Source organism: Pangasianodon hypophthalmus, chromosome 10 (assembly GCF_027358585.1).
Source record: "Pangasianodon hypophthalmus isolate fPanHyp1 chromosome 10, fPanHyp1.pri, whole genome shotgun sequence".
NCBI lineage: Eukaryota > Metazoa > Chordata > Actinopteri > Siluriformes > Pangasiidae > Pangasianodon > Pangasianodon hypophthalmus.
Window position 1 is genome coordinate 12,543,819 of NC_069719.1, and position 23,820 is coordinate 12,567,638.

The 23,820-nt window shown below is 37.0% G+C and overlaps 2 protein-coding genes across 5 annotated transcripts; one reads left to right on the forward strand and one right to left on the reverse strand.

Annotated features, from left to right (window-relative positions):
* The first annotated feature begins 251 nt into the window (after positions 1-251).
* On the forward strand, positions 252-12,371 carry smc6 (structural maintenance of chromosomes 6). 2 transcript variants are annotated; one of them, XM_034308040.2, is made up of 27 exons: positions 252-379; positions 806-958; positions 1,056-1,173; positions 1,903-2,008; positions 2,124-2,260; positions 2,349-2,410; positions 2,510-2,590; positions 2,802-2,903; positions 2,981-3,100; positions 3,184-3,279; positions 3,473-3,619; positions 3,751-3,839; positions 4,122-4,289; positions 4,521-4,699; positions 5,177-5,378; positions 5,860-5,974; positions 6,111-6,274; positions 6,655-6,790; positions 7,139-7,219; positions 7,302-7,472; positions 7,555-7,692; positions 8,697-8,842; positions 8,948-9,073; positions 9,293-9,398; positions 10,292-10,444; positions 11,455-11,552; positions 11,630-12,371. In XM_034308040.2, the coding sequence occupies exons 2-27, from the start codon at positions 818-820 to the stop codon at positions 11,712-11,714; spliced, it is 3,267 nt and encodes a 1,088-aa protein (XP_034163931.2). In that variant the 5' UTR covers positions 252-379; positions 806-817; the 3' UTR covers positions 11,715-12,371. The 2 variants fall into 2 exon arrangements, with proteins under 2 accessions (XP_034163931.2, XP_026789701.3); XM_026933900.3 differs by having other exon boundaries at positions 329-488.
* On the reverse strand, positions 12,055-20,371 carry vsnl1b (visinin-like 1b). Of its 3 annotated transcripts, none has more exons than XM_026933902.3 (4): positions 20,032-20,371; positions 16,842-17,006; positions 15,566-15,781; positions 12,055-14,175 (listed from the first exon to the last, which is right to left on the reverse strand). In XM_026933902.3, exons 2-4 carry the CDS (start codon positions 17,001-17,003, stop codon positions 13,978-13,980), a joined length of 576 nt encoding a protein of 191 aa, XP_026789703.1. In that variant the 5' UTR covers positions 17,004-17,006; positions 20,032-20,371; the 3' UTR covers positions 12,055-13,977. The 3 variants fall into 3 exon arrangements, with proteins under 3 accessions (XP_026789703.1, XP_034163932.1, XP_034163933.1); XM_034308041.2 differs by lacking the exon at positions 20,032-20,371 and adding an exon at positions 19,708-19,974; XM_034308042.2 differs by lacking the exon at positions 20,032-20,371 and adding an exon at positions 19,315-19,512.
* Between the last annotated feature and the right edge of the window lie 3,449 nt (positions 20,372-23,820).

Here is a 23,820-nt window from a genome sequence, read left to right on the forward strand (position 1 = left end):
AGATGTGTTACCTGGATCCCAAATCCTCGCTGCAGTAGCCACTAGGAGCTGCACTTCATCATTTTGACCACCAGATGTCACTAGCGCTCACTGTGTTAAAAAGTTCGAGGAGTTAACCTTTTTTTTCCGATACATTTGTGAGGAAGGCTTCATACCTTCAGAAAGTGTCGTTTTTCATCACTAATGCACACATGTAAACAGGAGAACGTGAAAGAGTACGTTTTGACGAACGGATAGCAGCCTACTCAACACACTAAGGAAATGAGCTGGTGACGTAATGCTTACTGTATTAGCCACGCCCACCGCCCTCAACCGTTTCTAAACCGGAAGCGGTAAAGTAGCGTGAAGAAACGTTCGCTTCCAGACGCGGGGAAGTGGAGTAAGTCGATTAAAAAAAAAAAACTGCAGAAATGAATACGATTTAACAGTAAATATTATACGTATCTTCGCTATCCAGCATGAAGGGTTTCACACTCGTCGGAAATGAAGTCAGTGTGTTTCGCTTGCAGCCATGACAGTTCTAACGCTATTTGGCGCCCATAGTTTTTGTACAAGTTTTGTTTGTTTACTCTCTGTGTGTTTCAAATGAAAATATATATGTATATAGAATAATAACCTGTGTTTAGCTGGAAGAGAATACAATATTTAACGAGGTGGGGTCCAGGTTATTTTGGGGAAAGTTCAGCTCATGTCTCGACATGTTACTTTGTTATCGCTGAGAGTTTAGCTAGCCCTAATACAAAGCACATACTACATAAAGAGTTTTTCTTTTACTCACAGATGACTTTCTTTTTTAATTTTTCAGCCAATTTATAGGATGAATAAAAGAAAGAGTAATGTTCAGCATACTGAAAAGCCTGCAAAAACCCGCAGGACAGAGGGCACGACACATGGCCAAGAGGATGAGGAGATAGACGATGAACCAAGCTTTTATCAGGAGCACCATTTCTCTACCTCGGTGTGTCAGCTGAGCCAGTCACTCCACACACTGATAGAGCTGTGCTTTTCACTGGACTGACTTTTATCTTGTTTGTTTGTTTGTTTGTTTGTTTCAGAGCGCTGGGGATATTGGTGTTATTGAGAGCATCACTTTGAAGAATTTCATGAGTCATCACCTGCTTGGCCCTTTTCAGTTTGGACCAAATGTTAATTTTATTGTTGGAAATAATGGAAGTAAGGATGATCAGAATTATTGTTTATACTATTATGTTACACCAACATCAAGTTGAATTGAAGGTTAAATAGCATGCTCTCACTCATTTTCAGCTTGCAAAGAAGCAAGATTATTCATTATACTTTAAAGAACATAAGCGAAAATGTTTTACAGAGTGTTCCCAGTATAAACAGTTCTGAAGCTGATCAAATTCCTAGGTAGATACACTATATGGCCAAAAGTATGTAGACAACTGACCATCATATCTATGTGTGGGTCTTCCCCAAACAATTGCCATAACGTTGGATGCACACAATTGTCTAGAATGTCTTTGTATGTTGTAGTTTTGGATTTCCCTTCAGTGGAATGAACAGCATGGCAGTGCCCCTTTGCACAAAACGAGGTCCATAAAGACATGGCTTGCAAAGGTTGGAGTAGAAGAATTTGGTTGACCTGCACACAGCCCTGACCTCAACCCCACTGAACACCTCTGGGATGACTGCAAACTGTGTGGCAGGTCTTCTTGTCTAACATCAGTGCCCAACCTCACTTACGCTCTTCTGGCTGAATGGGCAAATCCCCACAGCCACAGGACGTTCAGCAAGCACATCTGGTTGTGATGGTCAGGTGTCCACACATTTCTGGGGTTATATAGTGTATGTTCAAGAGTGGTGGAAAAACACCACTCATAAACATGTTTACCGTTTAAGCTGATAATGGTATTTGCCATTATTTATTGTCACTGTTAGGTGGGAAGAGTGCTATCCTTACTGCTCTCATTGTTGGCCTGGGTGGTAAAGCAACTACAACCAACAGAGGAGCCTCTTTGAAGAGTTTTGTAAAATATGGAGAAAGGTGGGTCTTTTTTTTTTTTTTTTTTTTTTTTTTTTAATATATATAAAATACATAGTTCTTTCAGTGGTGAATAAGACCTGTCTTATGTTATGCTGTTCTATCATTCCATACCCAGCTCTGCAGAAGTTACAGTAAAATTGAGAAACAGAGGAAGCGATGCTTATAAAGGTGATGTATATGGGGATTGCATCTCCGTTGAGCAAAGGATCACCAGCGATGGTTGCAGGACATGCAAAATCAAGAACAAATCCGGTAAGAAAAAACAAGTTGGTTCTTTTGCTAACCAATATGCTCTTTTGTTTAAAAATAAAAATGAAGTTCAGTATTTCTTTGTTTTCAGGGTGTATTGTTTCTACTAAGAAGGAAGAGTTAACAGCAATATTGGACCATTTCAATATACAGGTAGTTTTTGATTTCTGCAAAGAACTTTTTTTTTTATCTCTTTTTTAAAATTATTTATTCTTCTTGTGCCATATTAATGTGTCATTTTATTTATTACAGGTTGACAATCCAGTCTCGATCTTAAATCAGGAAATGAGTAAACAATTTCTCCATTCAAAAAGCGAAGCAGATAAGTACAAGGTAATAATTTAGCGAAAGATCTCATTATAAAGAATTAAAGCAAAGTTAAGAGAATGATTTGATCTTTTATGTCACATTTACAATTTAAAGCGCTATGTTTAAACTTAAACACAGTTTACTGAAGTTAGCTGTTGTACTTTGCAGTCAGGCTTATTAAATCACCAACTTGAGTCTTTTGTTAACAGAGTTATTGTCTCTCTTGTTTTTAAAGTTTTTCATGAAGGCCACTCTGCTAGAGCAGATGAAGCGAGACTACATTCACATCAAGCAGACCAAAGCTCTGACACGGGACCAGGTGGAAAGGCAGGAGGAGGTAAACAAGTGTTTCCTAAGACAATTCATACTATAGTATTGTAAATTGGTTAATACCTGTTGTTTTGTGCATTTTAGTGTCTGCGAGATCTCAGGCAGTTGTTTTTACAAAAGAAAGAAAAGTATGAAAGTCTATCAACTCTTGAGAAAATGAGGCAGACTCTGGAAGATTTAAAGAAAAAGATGGCGTGGGCTCTGGTACGTTTTCTCTCCTGGTTGCTTGGTACATGTTGAACAATATAACATTAAATATTAGACATTAAACATTTTTATTCGACCAGGTGGTAGAAAAAGAGAGAGAAGTGCAGCAGCTGAAGGAACAAATTGATAAAGAACAGAAAGATGAACGTAATGAACATAAGCTGCAGCTTTGTCGGGTATGTGATGAACAGCTGTCACTGCTGCATTCTTGAAATGAACACTGTATTTTTAAGGGATTTATTTAAATAGAAAGAACATAACTCATGTTTGAATTGAGAGCATTTCGTTATTTGTGCCATCTGCAAAGCTCATATATGCTGCATATGTGGCTTTTCCTACACTCTGAAAGGTCTGTGCTTCCTCTTCTAGAACAGAGTTACTGTTATTGAAAAGAAATTGCAGGATATCCAACAGAAGCTTGGAAAAGTGAAAGAGGAGGATGAATGTTTAGCAGAGGAAAGTCGAAAACTGAAAGAAGAGTCAAAGCTCAAGAGTAAAGATCAGAAGAACCAGGAAGTAAGACACTCTCCTAATTTAAAAAAAAAAAAAAAAAAATTTCTTGAAACATTCATATTTTTTAGTTGACACAGTCAACCATGACCCATATGCATGGCTAGTATTTGATTTTTATGGTCCTGTTTTTTTAGGTGGTGTACTTTCGTGCTGAGAACAAATTAAAACAATTAGAAAAAGAGCAGTGCCTTCTCCGGGAGAGAATTAATAGAATAAATAATAGGTGAGTTACTTTCAGTAAGGACAATACTGACTGATAAAATATATTAACATATAGTGCTTTCCAGTATTATTGGCACTCTGTTTCAGGATGTTATGAACTAACGCATTAGCATGTCATATGGTCAGTGGTGGTTCTGTAGGGTTGCTTACTATGATACTAATATGTTGGTATTTTACTCTTGATACTAATATCTAACATGCTAATACAATATGCTAAATGCCCACCTTGTCACTCCTCTTTGCCAGCTATGAATTAATGAGCATTTTCCAATGTTTTTGGCAGTAATGGGAGAAGGAATCATGAGGCAGAGCAGACACAGCAGATGAAGAAAATATCTGCTCTGAAGAAGCAGCTGGAAAAACTTGAGACAGAGTCTACAACCCTTAATCAAGAAATCAAGGAGAAACAGCAGGCCCTTTTCAAAGGAAGGGAAGAATATGATAAGCTAAGGTAAAACTGGCCCCATATCACAATTTACTTTTAGGTAAAAACTTTTAATAAACCCAGCTGTTTGATAGATGTCGACTGGTATGAAGAATAATTTAGATAATTAGCTATATTGATGCCTTTATTGTTTGCATTTAAGATGACGTTTAAAAGGGTAGAATGTAATGACAAGTACAGTATAGCCTGTACAAGAAAAAAAAATAAAAATCTCACTTTGCTTTCTTCTGATTTTAGCATGGAAGAAAAAAACATCCAGGTCTCTCTGGAGTCCAAACTGAAGAGAAAGAACCAACTCACAGCCAGCAGATCCAACAGACTGAGACGATTTGGTGATCGTATGCCAGAACTATTGGAGTCAATAGACAAAGCACATGCTCAAGGACGCTTCATTAAGAAACCTGTGGGACCAATAGGTGACAAGCTTACTTATAATAGGGCACAGGATTGTGTATAGCTGAGGGTTTTTCTCTTTCATGGTTTATCTTTCTTCACAATCTGATAAAATTCATGATTATTGTATTTCTGAAGTACAGTACCGGAAAAGTTGAAGTGCTGTTGCTTAAATTCGTATTTTAAATGAAACATTAGCTGTTGCAAATTTTTGATTTTATTTTATTTGTTTTAATTTTGTCGATGACATTGGAAGTCCTGTAAATTTCACTGAATTGGTTGAATCAAAAATCTAAGCTGTCAAGAGTCTGGACTGATGTCATGGGATGGTCTTAACTTTCTTTAACATTGATTTGATGGACCTTTTGTTTCATAGATTAAACATTTGTACATTACAATTGTTTTTTTGTTTTTTTTCATGTATTGAAACAAGCATACTCAAACTTTCACTGAAACGGAAAAGCCCAAAATAATTTTCTTGCAATTTTTTTCTTCTCCAGGTGCATGCATCAGACTTAAGGATCCGAGTTTAGCTGTGGCTGTGGAAAGTTGCTTACGGGGTTTCATGAAAACATTTTGTTGTGACAATTACAAGGATGAAAGGGTCCTACAGGAGCTGATGTCTCCGCATTTTCCTAAAGGCAGCAGACCGCAGATTGTGGTGTGTGCTTTCGCAGACCATGTTTACGATGTTCAAAACCGGTAAGTATTTCACTCCATCACATTTAAGTTTTGGTTACCATCAAGGATGAAGAAGAAAGAGTCCCTCAAACGTGTGGATTTTTTTAAAAGGTTAAACCAAAGGGACAATAGTAGACATTTTCCTCTGAATGTGATGAGATCTTTAGCATGTGAATCTGGCAGATACAACCAATTTCTAATATACCTATTGGTGTATAGGGACAACTGATCCTGTATTGTCTCATACAATTACATATGTCGAAATAAGGTGTCAAACTGACACCCTTCTCGGATTTCTTCTTGTATAAATCCAGGATTAGATTTCAGCGTGCAGTGCAGAATAAACATTTTTGACCACAAATATAGCATGCACCATTAGTGAGTGGTAGTTACAGGTCCTCGGCTGTCAACTGATGAGGACAAATAAGTCATTCTCACATGCTGTCTGAAAGTGCAATTGCTAATTGGTATCTTTCTGCTTCTCATTTTTTTATGTTGTTAGAGGAGTACACCATCCAGAGTTTCCATCGGTTTTGGACACTCTCATCATTGACAATCCTGTGATCACTAATTGTTTGATAGACATGCGGAGCGTTGAATGTATTCTTGTAATCAAAGTAAGTAGATTAATACTTTCAGTTTCACAATCAATGAACTTTACATTTGAGTTAATGTTATAAATGTTCCATAACTTTTAAGATTTAAAAATGGTATTTGTTAAATCTGAGATTGTTTATAAACTGTTAAATGTAGGAGAATGCTGTTGCCAGGAGAGTCATGCAAATGCAGAGGCCCCCTAGAAATTGTCGTGAGGCCTTCACTGCTGATGGTGATCAGGTTTATACCAATCGCTATTACACCCCTGAACAAGAAGTCATGGTTAAATACCTCGGTGGGGATCCAGAGGCAGAAATTCGGCAAGTAACATTCTTCTACTTATAAGGTGATACTTTGGTCTTTTGGGTGGAAATAAATAAGTAGTTATTTTTAGCTTCCAAGGTCTGCCTTTTATTTTCAGTTACTTGTGCTAAACTACTTGCAAGCACATGTTAATTAGTTTGATTAATATATATTTTATGCATTTATAGATATTTTTCCAGTGCATACTCAAACAAAGATAATACATGAAGTTAGTTGCTTACTCTCATTCTTAGTTCTAATTTTGAAATTCTATAAAAAATATGCAATTCATGTTTATATTTCAGAGTTTTGATTTTTGGTATATCACAGTTAGGATATTATCCATGTATAGGTACAACTGAATACATTGTTTGCATTTTCTTTTCCAAATGTGCAGTCTGGTGCAGTCAGAGGTGGAAAATCATCAGGCACAGCTCAGCAGGTTTCAACTTCACTTAAACTCAGTGAGGCAAGACATTCAGTCCATGGAGGAGAAGCTGCGCAGTGCCAAAATAGCATGCAAAAGAAATCAGGTACAATGATCAAGTTCCTTAAGCGCCACTCTACGTCTGTACATTTAAGCAATAAAGTTGTCTAGCTTTATTTTCAGAGGAAATATTGGTTTTCAGGATAACTCTGAGTAGATTGATATGCAGAAAGATCTGGAAACCTGTTGCCAAGTAGTGAATAAGATATTGCTGACAAATATTCAACCTTTCAATAAACAGCTTTGTTCAGGTTTTACCATGCTACGATTCATCAGTTCTCTAACCCATCTAATTCGCCATTTCCCTAGTGTTGCTTCTTGAACAGCTGTTATGTGGGGATTTCAGTGCATCAGTTTTATTTTTACATGCATTCTGTGTTGTGTTCATGCACAGGAAAGTATTAATAGAGTGAAAGCATCAATAATTGAGCTTGAGAATGCTGAGGAGTCACAGACTGAGGATGTCAGTTCACTGGTATGTATTCTGTATGTGACAATGTTGACTTGCCTAAACACCGGTTAACAACTCATTAACGAATTTTTTCTAATGTCTAAAGGAAGAAGAGAGTCAAGAAAATGAGCAGAAAATTGAGCTAGAGAGAAAAAATGTAAAAGAAGCGAAAGGTGAACTGGAAAAGCATAATAAAGCAATCATAGACCTTGATCGGAAATACAAAGATGTGAAAAACAAAAGAGAGCAACTCTCAGATGAAACAGAGCAACTGAAGGTTGGTGGGAATAACTGAATTATGGCAAAACTTGCAAGTCATCTCATGAAAATCAACTTTAAGTTGCTTGTGCTGTGAACAGGAGGAGCAAGGGAAAGGTGAGGCTGAACGCAATAAACTCGAACAGACCCTCGAGATCTTGGAAGGGAAGCTCAAGACACATCAGGATCATATAAAATCCATGAGAGAGAACCTCACTTGCAGAGAAAATGAAAAAGAGGTATCGAATAAAAGATAATATATTGTATCATTTTATTTAATGATATGTTTTTAGAAACATTAAAGAACTTTTCAGTTTGTCTGTCTGGAGGAAATCTTAAAGGCTCTGTGTAGAACCCTGTAATAGAGTTTTCCTTTCAGCATGTGTTCCAAATAGAACACTCCTTTAGAAAGATGAAAATCATTAACTATTTTAAATATCAATGATTAAGACTAGGAATGTGTCACACCTATGTCTTGTCATTGGTAGTCTCCCTAGTGTGTTATGAATACTTTCACCTGTTTTCAGTTTGCCCCTTGATTAATCTTTGTATTTAAGCCCTCGTGTTTCTTCTAGGCGAAGTATACGCTCTGTGTTTTGTGCCCGTCGTTACCTTGTTTTGCCTCGTGTTTTGGATCTGTTTGTAAGCTTTATAAATAAAGGTGTTGTGTACCTGTATCTTTGTCCATATCTGCCGCCTGATGGAGTGTAGGTGGCATTCTTAGGTGGTGGTGTCTAAATATATTCCCTAGTGGTGGTGATCAGTGTCCATGTGCTAATTGTAAGTAATTGAGGATAACTGTGCTGGTTATTGACAGTGCACATTATTAATAGCACTCCAGTACTAACTTCTGCTTTTCTATGGTTTGCTGTCATGCAAAAACTGAATAATTTGTAGCAATTTCCCATATAATTCAGATTTAGATTTGTTGAGGGTAAGTGTGTTTTATCGACACTGTTTTTTTTTTTTTTTTTTTTTTTTTTTTTTTTTAATAGAGTAAATTATGGAAAAATGTTTGACTATATGCTATTGAGATTTTACATAGTTATTTGGGTGGAAAAACTGTCAGGTTTGCCTGCCTGGGATGTACCAGTGACAAAGGATAGTTGTTGCAGTAAGATATTAACACTTCCTCTGTGTGGATAACACAGACTGCATTACCACTGTGAAAAACTTGTTCCCGGACAAGCAGCCAAAAGACAAGCGTTCTTCAATATATCACTTTTTCTCTCCTTTTCATTAGGACATTGAAACAAAAGCCAAAGAAATCTGCCCTGTACCACAACGGCCGGATCGGAGTGCCAAGAGCATCGACACAGAGATCACACGTCTGCGTCAGAAGATCACCTCACAAGAGAGCACCCATGGCAATCAGGAGCAAGTGATCAGGTATACACATTTCTAACATTTTACTTGAACATTTTATCATTTGATGGATTTTTTTTAAAATTAATTAATAGAAATAACCGTGATCCGGCTTTTATTACTCACCAGGGAGTATGCCGAGGCTCATAGTAATTATAAAAACAAATCCAGTCAGCTGAGAGATCTGAAGAAATTTATTGATCGTCTGGACAACATCATGACTGACAGGCAGGCTCGATACAAAACACTGAGAAGGTAGTGTGAGCTTTACTGTGCGATTGGGAACACTTACATGAAGTGTTAAATATTACCATAAAATACCAATGTGGTAAAGTATGTTTATAGTTCTAATTAAATAATATAGGCATTTCAGTTCCTAAAAAGGGTTTGTCGTGAAATGCATTAATTTGTCTAGGTGTCAACCACTGAATATATATAAAATGTACAAAATGTGTTGATGTGCTGTTTTGACAGATCCCTCTCGGTGAGATGCAAGTTATACTTCAACAATTTCCTCATCAAACTGCACTGCTGCGGATCCATGATGTTTGATCACAACAATGAAACTCTTTCCATTTCAGTATGTTCTGCTTTGTTTTTAATATGTAACCATTCAATTCCGAACTGGAACTTCGTTCTTTCTACATTCTTCCAAGATGATGATTGCCAGAATTAGTAAGCATGATAATTCCAACTGGGTTAATTCAGTTCTTTAAATACCTAAACAGATAAATATCAAGACTCAAAACCATGATTAGCATGTCACTGACTGGCTAAAACCCTGAAGAGGCCAATATAGAGGCAAATGTGTTATGTTTGTGTCGGCTCTGTCAGCTCTGTCTCTCTTTGGCTCACACAGCCTCAATGAAAGGACAAAAACACATAAATAGGCTAGCTGTAATAACACACAGGTGAGAATCATCACACGTTACCCGCTGGTTCAACCTGCCTCCACTCCGTCCTCAGCTGACGCTCAGCCATCCCCCCCTGCTGCTATAACCACATTAAAGAAAAGCATCAAAACTATATGTGCAATATGGAGTCCTCATAGAATAATGCCAAGAGAGGCAACGACAGTGTGTCTGCACAGCACACTCACATGCCAAAGTGCACTTTTATCACCTAGTTCAGCTGAGGGTTTGCTAATTAGGAGACCCTCGCAGTGCTGTGGCTCTCTAGGACAGGAATCAAATAACTCTGTACAACATATGAATTGTCAAGCCTGATCTCAGTGTAAGGATGTTTAAATGTCATTACCACAGACAAATTCAGATAGTAAATGTATATACTTCAGCTGGAATACAAATATGTATTAATTGTCTTAAAAATTATTTATCCTAGGAGAAGTAAGAAGTTTATGTAAGACTGTTTAACGTTGCTGCAGAAATCAGAAGCACGCTGAGGCAAATTGCTACTATATCATGCTATGTATGACCAGATGTTTTCTTTTCATTTGACTTGTGTCTTCTAAAGGTGAAACCACCAGGTCGGGAGAATGACAACGTGAATGACATGCGCTCTCTGTCTGGAGGTGAGCGCTCCTTCTCCACAGTTTGCTTCATTCTGTCCCTGTGGGAGATCACAGAATCCCCCTTTAGATGCTTGGATGAGTTTGATGTGTACATGGTAAGTCATATTTTATTGTTTATTGTACTTTAAAGTGACCTGTGTGCATGATGCTTGGTTTAATGGCATTGATTGATTGTGTTTATATATCTGTTTTATGGGTCCAAGCACAAAGTACAAATGTGTTTCCCTTTTCTTCTTACTATTTTCTCCAACTAAAATGAATTATGCAGACCAAACAGGAGATCATACAGAAATTTTGGTGGTCAGGTAATCTCACCTACTACTCTGGCAAACAAAATTAGCTGATCGACTGAATGGCGGCTCTGGTTTTCATTTTGGTTCATAGCTGCTGAACTGTGAGGCCTATAAGCAAATTTTTCCCCTCTGCTTCCTTGGATAAATTCATGACGACTTTTGGATAATTTGGCACCACAAAAGTAAATACGTTACATGAACCATATTTTGCTAACTAATCCTAAGTGTTTTGTCTAATCCTCACAAAATTGGTGCAAGGTGCTTATCCTGAGATGTAACACATTATTGCTTTCATGGATTCTCTTGACACTATAAAGGTGAACACAGTCCCTAGTGATTCTGATTCTAAGGACTCCCATTTCATTTAATCTGAGTTGGCCACCATAGGCAATCATTTATACGTGTAAATTTGATCAGATAAAATGTAATTTTCTTAATTAGAAAAGGGGAAAGTATTGGTGTCAAAAGATAAAACTTCCCAAGGCTGAATGACTACCACTATACAGTATAATCATACATTCATATATTTGTGTGAGAACCTGGAGTAAAAGCATTCAGTATCTTTCTCTAAATTCTACAGATAGTCAAGTATAACTACAGTAAAATAACTACAGTAACTCAAGAAAGCTTTGATCGTGACTAAACTTGTATTTAGTGCGTCATGGTAAAAGTGTGTCCTACCTTTGGAGGTGCCATGGCAGCACTTGAACATTTGGGGATAGTTGAAAACTAGTGCTTGGAATTGCTGCTCATAGCTTTGTTTTTTCTAAATATTTGCTTCCTGTTGCTTTATGATCATTATTTCTATGCAGGACATGCATAACCGACGAATCTCCCTGGACCTGCTTCTTGAGCTCTCTGAGCGCCAGCATCTGCGACAGTTCATTTTTATCACACCTCTGACCACCAGGTAGAGAACTACAGGCACCTCAGTGTTGTCAAGTAATACTAAAATTCATAAAATTAAAATATCCTATTTTTGTACAGCCACCTGCCGCAGAGTTCTCATATTAAAATCCATCAACTGCAAGATCCAGAGAGAGAAACGGAGGCGGAGGAGGGACTGCACTAAGCTTTGTTGAGAATGAAGGGTATACTTGTATATTTCTTTTTTATATTTTAGATGTTTATGCATTTAGTTTATTTATTAGTTTTAATATGCTTCAGCTGTTTTACAGAAAAGCTATGTTAAAAGCTATTTTAATAAAAGCTGTTTTACAAAAATGCTAAATGTCAGAAAGCATAATTTAACCAATTTCATGTTCACATCTTGTGTGTTTCCATGCTCCCTGATGTTAAAAAAAAAAAAAGAGAGAGAAAAGTTAGTCACAGGCCACTTTGGTCAAGAGTAGTGTCCCCTTTTTGCAACTGTAATGTGTTTTTATAAATGCACAACTTAAGCAAACACTGTATGTTGTGAAAACAGCCCATAGACAGTTTATTGATTGGAATCACAATGTTGTCAGCGCAACCATTACATAGTGTGTTTAAGACATGCCACAAATAAAACACAAACAACATACTGCACAATCAAATTTAAATTTGATCATTCATTTTCATGTTAGATACAGCTATTTACATGGAAAAGATATACACCTGTAATTTTGGGATTTACAAACATTATCATTATTTTCTACAAGGAGCTCGGGAGATAAAACTGCGTAGCATCCTGAGCCTTATAGGACATGCATTGGCTTGATGCTTTCTTTTTTTTTTTTTTTTTTTTTTTTGGAAAGCAAGAAAACAGCAACACCACATCTTCCAGTTGTGCAAACAAAAATTGGAAAGATCTACAATATCAGTGGGATAATACATTCCCAATTTTAGGGTTCTGAAAGTTGATGTGGTAGGGGAACCCTTTTTGGTGTGAGATAAGACCATTCAATATTTGTTATGGCATGCACCATAAGGAGTGTTTCGATCCAGGTTCTTTATACCCTTGTTTACAGAAAAAGCACATTCTTCTAAGCACGATACGTTGTAGTTGTCATTTATTTAGGGTATATGAGTAACAATATGTTGGTTTCAGGTGATTAAATTAAGTTGTGGCTCAAATCATTTGTAAAACTCTAAATAAACTAAAACTTTCCTTTAAGATGCATTATATTACTGTATAAACAGTGTTAATTTAAATGTCAACAGTGTAGAAATATTTTACCAAAAAAAAGTTCAATAAAAACACCATTTAGAGTGAATTTCTGTACCAAGCACATTTGTTGTTGATTGCTTCTTTATTATGGGGAGGACAAGCATTAATACAGTCCTCCATAGAAAGAACTTACACGGGACAACTGACTTCTCAAAATGAATCACTCGCATTCATTCACGCACACGTTGATATGATTAATGTGTAAATAAAAAGCGATGTATATAATGTGGTTGGGCAGTTGTCATTTATATTCCAGTTTTACTTATCTGTTTTAGACGCCGAGTTGTTGGTTTAATGGATACATCTAAATAGTATCTAGTACACTGCCAACTTGGTGTGTATGGTAAAAACAATATATACTGAGTTGCCAGTTTATTAGGCACTAGAAAGGTGTAGCTGATAAAATGTCAACTCGGTGTATATCAGTTTACAGCTACTAGAGTCTTCACACATAAAAGCTAAATTGGTCCAAGACAAGATGCACAATATATCGTTGCCCTTACAGATAGCTTATACAAATACACACTGTAGGTTTTTTGGGAGAAACATGCATCCAAGAGAAGATATCTAATGGGCTGATGAATCACACATGTAAATCTCGCACATCATTAGTATTGTTAATGTTATCATTTATAAGGCCTCCTTATATTATTTGTCAAGGTTGCCAAAAGAAGAGATAAAGATTAACTTTACACTTAGTACATGCATGCAAATAACTTACATTTATAATCTGGTACAAGCACATTTGGGAGGCTAATTTAACCCCTCTACCCTCCTTGATTTTTAAGATCATACCATTTTGATAGAACTTGAAACATTTAGTGTGACATTTTGTTTTTACTGCCTGAACCACCGTAGGAAATACAGTAGCTATTGTGGTAAATATGATCTGTAAGCATTGTAGCTAGAAATGTGATGCCTACTGTGGAGCACTTCACTGACTAACGATGGAAGAATGAAAATGGCTCATTTATTTTGCACACTGCACATTGTTGCAAATTTGAAATTAAAGTAAGATTTATAACTCGTAGCATTTGACATTCTCATGCATACTAGATTTTCAACCACAAGAAGCAGGTTCATCTGAATAGTCCAAATATACTTCATTGTAATCTTGTGGAAATTGGCTGAACACGAATAAAACATTACAACATATTCAGTCCAGAGCATGCTGGCTCGCATACCCTCACTTTTGCATGTCACACTGCAAAAGCAGTACAATAGACGGGTCACTCTTCGCTGCTTCCTTAAACTCATCGAGAGTGATTTGGTCATCGTTGTTCTTATCCATCTTGCTAAAGATTCTATCCACCCTCTGCTCTGGTGTCAGGCCGTCCTCATTCATCTTCATCATGATCACAGTGCCAACCATTTTGTAAATAGCCTTTAAAGAAAGGGAACACACATTATATCCTTAATCCCTTTATGGCTATCCAAACTGTAACCTTTCACTTTGCTCTCCCCTTAATTTATTGCTGTAAATCTGGTAAGTAATCCTTATTCTCCAAAATGCTTGTATAATGCTTGTATGAAACAATAGGCGCCCCTCTTTGACTTAAGCCATGCCTGAACCAGAGCCAGCGCCAGCTTTAATTTCAGTTTATTTTGGCACCTTTTAGACTTCAACTTTATGAACAGTCTTCTCTGTTTAATTTAAATCAAGTGAGATTCCCACTCTTTACCCCTGACGACATCCATTTCTAACTAATTTATAATATCTGTATAGTTTTGCTGGTGACCAGAAGGAATGCAGAGTAAAGAATTTTCTTGTAGAGTGTAACTGCTTGTTCTTCTGTGCATATCAGAATAAATTACTGAATCTTACGAACCATCCAGTGAGCTCCAATGCATCGTGATGTATCTGCTGCTAATAGCATTTGTGCCATTAGTAAACAGGTACTATGAGATAGATTCAAGATAGACTTTTTTTTTTTTTTTTTTTTTTTACATTTTCTGTATGAAAATACCCTGATACTGAACCATATTGACGGTTGCTGAACAACCATGTTTATAGCTCTAGTCTGAACACAAAAAGCTGGATTAGGAAAGACTGATCACACACAAGCAATATTTCATCTAAAGTTTGTATTTCATATAAAGTACTCAAGATCAAGGTTGGGCATAACATCCTTTTACAGCTATGTATTTGAAATTAGATTCTGCCTTCAAAGCATCTTCTAAATGAATAAACATAATTGAAGCCTCATACAGTATATATCCCTGGCTTAGAAGGCCAGTTGTATTTGTTTAACATTCTCATCCTTTTGTGACACTTCTTTGTCTTTTTTTTTTAAATTAACTCTCTTTTTCGTATTTTTTTTAACAAAATCCTGTTTCTGTTGCATTTACATGTCTTTGATCTGTATGTCTGCCAACAACAGGCTCTCAAAACAAAGTAATATCATGTTACTGCAATTGAAAACACGCCTGTCTGATAAGAATCAGTTCTGAAACTGTTCAAAAACATACTTTGCCCTAAAGTGGTTCAAAGCATCATGACTTCTAACTTGTATATCCATGATGTTGATGAAAATCCTAGATAAAGAAGAAACAAGGGAGTGTCATATGCCCCCAAGTCACATGTTCAATCGATTCTAGCTTAGGTCGGAAGATTTTCTTCCAGAGCTATAATGGAGTATGGAAATCAAAATTTCATCAAAGTGGTTTAAAAACTTCCGTAAGTCTTCTGGATAAGGGCGTCTTCTGTCACTATGGATAAGGTTGTCTGCTAAATGCTGTAAATGTAAATGAACAGTGGGAGAATGTCTGCATACCTCTATAATTTCCAGCATCTCCACTCGAGTGATTTTGCCATCTCCATCTAGATCATACATGTTGAAGGCCCAGTTTAGCTTCTGCTCAAAGCTTCCTCGTGATGTGATGGACAGGGCACAAATGAACTCTCTGAAGTCAATCGTACCATCCCCATTCTTATCAAAGGTTCTGAAGGCATGCTGTGCAAACTTTGATGCATCACCATAAGGGAAGAACTGCAAGAAACAAGCTCAATTATATCCATTTTAACATTCACTAAGGTGCATTTCCTAAGGTAATGATTTGCTCCACTACGTATTCAATATGTATCAGTATCACAGCATAACAGCTTTGTTTCAATCTAGTGCTAACATTTTGCCATTCTCTGGTAGAGGAAAATATCAGTAACAAAGCAGTACAATATAGAATATAGAAAAGTAGACTACTGCTGTGTTAAATACAGGGAACATTCCAGATACACCCACAGTGAGGTATGCACATAGACAAATCATCTTGATGAGCATCAAATGCAATAATTAGGTGGTTTACTGGACATCTAATTTATGGCTTTTGGGTTTGAATGTGGAAAACAGCAGGTTCATTGAATAACAGTTGATTTACTCGGGTATTACTGAACATCACAGAGAGAAAGTCGATTGCACAGTCCAACCAGGACAATTATTTTAACATTGGAAACGTAAATCCAGTTTCTGTAAAAGTAAACTTGAAATGCTTCAAAAATAGCAATGCAGGAGTAATCCTTTCAGAAGCAGTTCTCATGTCTAACTCACATTAAAAAAAAAAAGACAGTATGATAAACTGTTCTATTTGCACATCCAGGTGAGTGTAATAAAGTGTATAATTCAGGTGAATTATAAAGGGTCCCTGGAGGACTAGTGGTTAGGCCTTGGCACTCTCACTGCAGCAGCTCCTGGCCAGGGAGCCAACCCAGCCACTGCGACTGCACACGGCAGTGCACTCCCAGTGCTGGCCGCTCCCCGATCAAACTGGGGAGGATTGCGTCAGGAAGGGCATCCAGTGTAAAAAGTGTGCCAAATCAAATATATACAGACCAATGATCTGCTGTGGCGACCCCTAACGGGAGCAGCCGAAAGAACAACAACATAATTCAGGTGAAAAATTGTTCTAGTTTTTACAGCTGAACCTCGGTTGGTTTCTCGCTGAGTGAAGCGTGCAACTATTTAATTATGTCGGCTTACATTATGGCAATTGATAGACAAGCCTATTATGTAAGATATTTGGCAATTTAATGAAACACCATTCAAATTTACTCACCTTAACATATAATTGCTGGAATTCATCCAGATTTAGTTTACCGCTGGGACAATCTTTCAGGAAGCCTTTGTACCACTGCTTGAGCTCGTGTTCATTAAATTCTGTGTTCTTCACCAGGTCCTCCATCACCTCAGGGGTTAGCTTACTGTTCTGTTTCCCCATGATCTTTGTAGAAAAGAGTAATATGTTTAGACACATTCATAATTGATCATGAATTATAATAAATAGTCTTGTGGGAATGATATCCTACAGTCACTAATGGAAAGCTCTTAAAACAGGTCGAAGCAAGATGAGTGGGTTTTTTTGGGACCAAACAACAGTGCGCTTTATAAAAAGGGCTGTGAAGGACTCTTTAACTCATACCCAAACTGGATGCTTACAAGAGCCCTTTAAGAGTTTCAAAAGGGGGAAAATATAGTACTAAATAATTTATTCATCATTTATGAATTAATTTAAGAACTCTGTTATAAGATGTGGTGATGACAAATTAGTGGTACACAAACAAAATGCAGTTAAGTCTCTGATTGGCTTTCTGTAGTGTTATAGTAATCTTGAATGGGCCTACTGACCAGATGCACATTACATAATTAATCAGTAACAGATGAGATTATGCTCAATTTATGTTTCAGACATTACATTATTAACACATTACATTACGCACGCACATTAGAAATTTACAGATTGTCTATCACATACTCACATACTGTCACATGGGTAAATGGTGGCTCAGTGGTTCTCAGTTACTGATTGGAAGGTTGTGAGTTCAAACCCTCAGCACCACCAAGCTGCCATGGTCAGGTCCTTGAGCAAGACCCTTAACATTAACTGCTCAAATGCAAACTGTCTCAACTGTAAGTCACTTTATATAAAAGCTTCAGACAATTGAATGACAAACTGTGAGCATTTGCACTGGCCCACTTTTGCACATCCTGCACTAATGCACAGTTAATGTCTCGATTTTTATCTTCCTAAATTTTTAGATTTTTATATTTACGCTCATAGTTTTCATAGATTTATAGTTTCTTTATATGTATGCTTCTCATTTCATAACCTTCTCTTTTCTTTTTTACTTTCTTATCTTACGTTACAATGTTTACCTTATTAATATTATTTTTATTTCTTGTATTTTACTGTTATTACTAAGCAAGACAAATTCATTGTTCGTATAAACCCAAGTACTTGGCAATAAAGGCGATTCTGATTCTGACATACTACAGTCTTAAAGTAAGTAGAAAATTTTTTTGAAATCTAGAACCATTAACCATACAAAGAAACATGGAAGAACCATCAGATTATATCGCCACAATGATTATAATGTGTCTAGTAGCTTCATTCATTTATTTTTGTATATATGTGTATGTATATATATATATATATATATATATATATATATATATATATATATATATATACACATATATATATATAAAAACACATATATAGTGGGGTCCAAAAGTCAGAGACCAATAGTGAAAATGAAAAGGCTTCCATTTTGCATTCTTTTCCAATTTAATACAACAATGTTCATTACAAATTACATTACTGACAACTAGAGTGAAAAGTAGAATCTTTGAAATATTTACATGAATTTCTGAGTTTCTTAGTATTTGGTATGTCCCCATTTTGCTTTAATGATAGTGAGCACTCGGGAGGCCATGCACTCCACAAGTTTGGGTAAAACCTTATGATCCCTGTTAGATCAGATCAGAGATTAGGCATAAGGGAAATCTGACCTTTTGTACAAAGCAGTTAACATGGTCAGTATCACAAATTTGCATACATGTAAATAGGGACCTAGAAATAGTGCAGAACCTTGAATATTTAATATTCAAGATATTGAAAGTTTGGAGAGAGAGAGCTTCATTCCCAGCAAACATATATCAAAAAATATATACCTAAACATCCAAGATAATGGGCTTTATTATTTTTATTAGAAACAATTCAAACTATTGTGCTACACTCCACTCTGTAATTATTTTTAATACACATAGATAGGCACAGTGTACTCAGTAGCACCAAACATATATTAAAATATATCTATCTAAACGCACACATGGGCCTGTCTACAGCCCCCTCACCATTTCATTTGGCTCGTTTGCTGTTTGCTGCTTAACCTGCGCGCAATATTATGTAACAAGTGGAGCGCTGTAGCATTGCGCACGCAGAGCAATAGCAGGAAAAGCTTTAGTGATTAAAAATGCCTAATTAACGCTAAACAGAAATGGTTGTATTAATCAGGCTGCACCAGTAACTAAACCTCCAGGCTGTTATGTAAGACTGCTGAGAGCTCCTTCAAGCTCCAGTCGCTTGGTGAATGACCTTGAGAATGGAAACCATTAGGAGACACAGCAATATATTCAATCCAACACCACACACACACACTCACACACACACATACACACACACTCGGTTAATTAAAGCCATGCAAAGAAAAGAGTGAGCATTAAAGAGTGATTTTAAAACAAGCACACACTTTGCGTTCATGCGTCTGACGTTAAAGCGTAACAGATTATTGCCTATAATTCCTCCAAACCCCTGAGTACAGATTACGCAGATGTCATGTAGGAGAACACCTCGATCCAATGCAGGCATGTCCAAATGAACATCATATATCACATCTTCCATTTTGAAATGGTGAAAGTGCTCAGAGCTGTGACAGATCCCGCAGGAAAAATACGCAGTCACGTTTATCTGTGGATGCCACTGCGCTGGAGGAGCAGCACGAATTATTAGGATGCTGTCAGGTTTTTTTTTTTTTTTTTTTTTTTTTTTTTTGTTGGAGACTGCCTTTCTGAGGCACCGCTTGGGTTTAACACAGAAACACGACGTACATGTACAAGGCACATGCAGAGCAACCAGTACCCACCGAGGCTATTTGGACCGTGTGTGTGATGTGTGCTCTTCTTCAGCCTTAACTGATTTTCAAAAGCAGCATCACAGCAGATCACATCCTAAACACGTATGCGGTGTGCGGAAAACAGGCCACGCAGCGCAATCACAACCTACATGTGAAAATTCTCACTCATTCACACACCCATCCACTCATTCATTCATTTACTGCGTCTTAGGAAGGGATGGATATGCAGGCTAAACCTTGGTTATATGATCATCTCATCACACACTCCACACAAATCAGCTGCAGTCAGATCCATTTTCGTGCACATCTCGTACACAGACAAGCGCGTCTTACCTTCCAGTAAACTGGGACTGGGTTTAGTGGAAGTGAGCAGGCTACTGGTGCTAAAAGATTCGCCCCGGACCTTTAAGATTTCGCCTGAGCACCTAGGCAGACTCCTTAGATTCGGTTTCTTTTAGTAAACCTTTCCCCAATGCGTGTGGATGTAATTTCGAAGCGACAGATCCGTCTTCTCCGAACACACACCACACACACACCACACACACACACACAAACGCACACACTGCGCTGGGCTACGCGACGCCACGCACGCGCCACGCACCGAGCATCACGAAATGAGCGGATACTGCGCTGCGCCAGCGAGCCTCGGCGTGTTCTCCGAGTTTGCGCAAACTGAACGTTCCCTTCTCTCAGGACTCCATGCAAACATCACATTAACCGTTATGTGGCCATGCAGGCAGTGCTGAGGTATGAGGTGTGAGGTGTGCTTTGCGCAGGAGGCAGATGGTGGGTCATGGGACAGACAGCACTTGCATGGGATCCTAATCTCTGACATCAAAACAGTGCTACTGACTGTCTAATATATGATTAATTAATAAACTGTTGCAACAGTAGAATGTACATACACTTATAGGCCTATTAATGGCTACAGTAGTGACGTCAACTACAATAGTGCTTGTGCATGTTATGCATAAGCAGTAATATATGAGAATGCTTTAATTTTCTTAAATGATTTTTAAATTAAATGATTAATTTGAAATAGGATAGCCGATGATGCACTGATGATTCGTGAATGTTTATTTTCTGATGTAGAAAATAAACGTTCACATATATAGATACAATATACACTATAATATACATATAATATACACCCAGTATATTCATATGTACATACACTCACCATCTACTTGAATAGGAACACCTGTACACCTGCTCATTTATGCAGTCATCTAATCAGCCAATCATGTGGCAGCAGCACAATTCATAAAATCATGCAGATACAGGTCAAGAGCTTCAGTTATGGTTCACATCAAACAAAAGAATGGGGGGAAATGTGATCTCTGTGACTTTAACTGTGGAATGTGTAGTTGTACAGGTGTTCCTATTAAAGTGGATGGTGAGTTTATACATCTATTTGAATAGGAACACCTGTACCTCTGCTTCTTCATACAATTATTCAATCAGCCAATCATGTGGCATCAGCACAATATATAAAATCATGCATATACATATCTAGAGCTACAGTCAATGTTCACATAGCGAAAAATGTCATTTCAGTGACTTTGACCATGGGCTGGGTTGAGTATTTCAGAAACTCCTGATCTCCTGGTATTTTCATACACACCAGTCTCTAGAGTTCTAGCTCTAGCAGTTCACTTGGAGGAAGCATCTCGTTGATTGCTGAGGTCATGGGAGGATGACCAGAACGGCTCTAGCTGCCAGGAAGGCTATTGTAACTCAAATAACTACTCTTTACAACCATAGTGAGCAGAAGAACATCTCAGAATGCACAACATCGAACAGTTGAAGATTGGAGAAACATTACTTGGTCTTTATCCAATCTTCAACTGTCCGGTTTTGGTGAGTCTGAATCCACTGTAGCCTCAGATTCCTGTTCTTGGCTGACAGGATTGGAACACGATGTGGTCTTCTGCTCTTGTAGCCCATCAACCTCAAGGTTCGACATATTGTGCATAATATAACAAATAGAGTAATTAGTAACCGAAATGAGCTTCAGCAATATAGTAAAAATTAAGCATATTGCACAAGGTTTCCAGAGAAACAGGAAGTGCTTCTGAGGCTGTAGGAGGTGAATCTAGGTGATGTTCAAAATGGTTGCCAAGTGAATTTAGCTAATTTGCTGTCACAGCTGAAGGTGGAAGAATCCAGTCCAAAATGTCCTGTTTCCTGTGTTCTGGGTGCATTATTTACTATGATCAGTTTTTACTAGATCTACAATTACTCTATGCTGATGTAATAGTGAATCTGAAAAAAAAGTAGTGCACTTTTTTTTTATTATGTTACTCAAACACACTACTTTTTAATTGCTAACATGACATGCACTTACAATATCTGTTACTTTGCAAGTGAGTGGACTCTAAATCTATATATCTGGAACTGTACTGGAGTGATGAGCACCATTCTTCCAAAATATATTTCCTTAGTTGGTGTTTTAATGATGATGGAGATCACTGTCTGACACATCGGTCCTAAATCTCACAAACGTGTTCAACTGGGTTAAAATCTGGTGACTGTGAAGGCCATAACATATGATTTACATCATCTTCATACTCATCAAACCATTCAGTGAGTCCGTGTGGATGGGGACATTTCATCCTGATATAGACCAGTCCCATCAGGATAGAAATGTTTCATTACAGCATAAAGGTGATCAGTCAGAATAACTTTGCGCTGATTTGCAGAGAAGCTTCACCCTAAGAGGAAAAGTGGGTCCAAATCATGCCAGCAACGGAAATATTCATCAGATTTTGATTAAACCTTTAGTCTAGGTCACAGATGCTGCAGCTTCAAGTCTTGCATGATCATGTCATCATATTAACCATGCCACCTGAGGTAAAACTAAAAGGTAGTTTACTAAATTAAATTAAAATAATTAAGAAACTTATAATCAAATAGAAAACATTATCCTGAATATTCCTGATTAATTGTAATCCTTTGCAGTCTACATATTTAAAAAAAAAAAAAAAAAAACTGAAATAAAATACTCACTGTCCTAAAAAAAACACTCACTGTCCTAAATTCTAAATAAGATTTGTAAAAAATCCTTACAATATGATGACTACATATTCAGTAATTATAGTCAGTATTTTTCCTCATGTATGTAACATTATTTATGAGAAGTTGCTTTCCTAACCATTACACAGAGAAAGCTCTAGAGCAGTGACCTGCTCACTTAGAGCACTGGGAAATGTGTTGCTGGATAACTCATGGCATGAGAAATACCCACAGGAGGATACGGATTGAGAGGATGAATTAATAAGGCAGAATCACAGAGTAGCCATAATGGGGATGGCTAAACCGCATGACCCACTGGTGACTGGTGACTTAAATGGTTACAGAGAGGCAGATAGATCCACACCCTGTTCAAAAGAATAAAAAGTACTGACTGCACACAAATGCTCATTATTTTCTTAGCTGGAATTGGCAGTGGATTTTGATACCAAATTACAGGCCATTATGTGTGGACACAAAAAGCATTTTTAATACATTGATTAAACCATGTGCTTGATCACTGAATGGTTTTAATACAGTGCAGCATTTTGACCAACAATTTGACTATTCTTAATTTCATTAGCTGTCTTACCCCAAGTTAATCTGAGTATTTCATTAATTTATTGATCTTTCATTACTGACATTAAAGGAATTTGTCTTAATGAATCAAATTAATTCATCTGAACAAATTTAAATATAAGTTAGGGAGGTCAGTTTAGAAGTTGCATCATTACTGTTATTTATGCATATTGCATTGACATATACTGTATAATATACTATATACATAAACATAGATGAATGTGTGACTATAAATATATAGTCTTTTCATAAGAGAAAACCAGATGCATATTTTGATACCAAATATACAGTATGATGTGGCATATACTGTATGATTTCTCTTATGAAGACTCAGCATTCAAGTGTATTAATTTCAGGCTCTCTGTGTTTCCACCTTAGGTGCAAATCATGAACTGCCTACTGTGTGAACAAAAGAGATTATATATCATTACATTATTATATACATTATATACATCTAGATAGATAGATAGATAGAGATAGATAGATAGATAGATAGATACTGTATATCTATATGTATATAGACAGAGTCAG

What these genes read in the sequence shown, in the direction of transcription:
- smc6 (XM_026933900.3), top strand. Translation starts at nt 459, where the DNA reads ATGAAGGGTTTCACACTCGTCGGAAATGAA. An exon ending in TGGACCATTTCAATATACAG is followed by an intron (nt 2,411 to 2,509) that starts GTAGTTTTTGAT and finishes TATTTATTACAG; the next exon opens with GTTGACAATCCAGTCTCGAT. An exon ending in GTTTACGATGTTCAAAACCG is followed by an intron (nt 5,379 to 5,859) that starts GTAAGTATTTCA and finishes TTATGTTGTTAG; the next exon opens with AGGAGTACACCATCCAGAGT.
- vsnl1b (XM_026933902.3), bottom strand. Translation starts at nt 17,003, where the DNA reads ATGGGGAAACAGAACAGTAAGCTAACCCCTGAGGTGATGGAGGACCTG. An exon ending in TCCAGCAATTATATGTTAAG is followed by an intron (nt 15,782 to 16,841) that starts GTGAGTAAATTT and finishes TGTTTCTTGCAG; the next exon opens with TTCTTCCCTTATGGTGATGC. An exon ending in AGATGCTGGAAATTATAGAG is followed by an intron (nt 14,176 to 15,565) that starts GTATGCAGACAT and finishes CTTTCTTTAAAG; the next exon opens with GCTATTTACAAAATGGTTGG.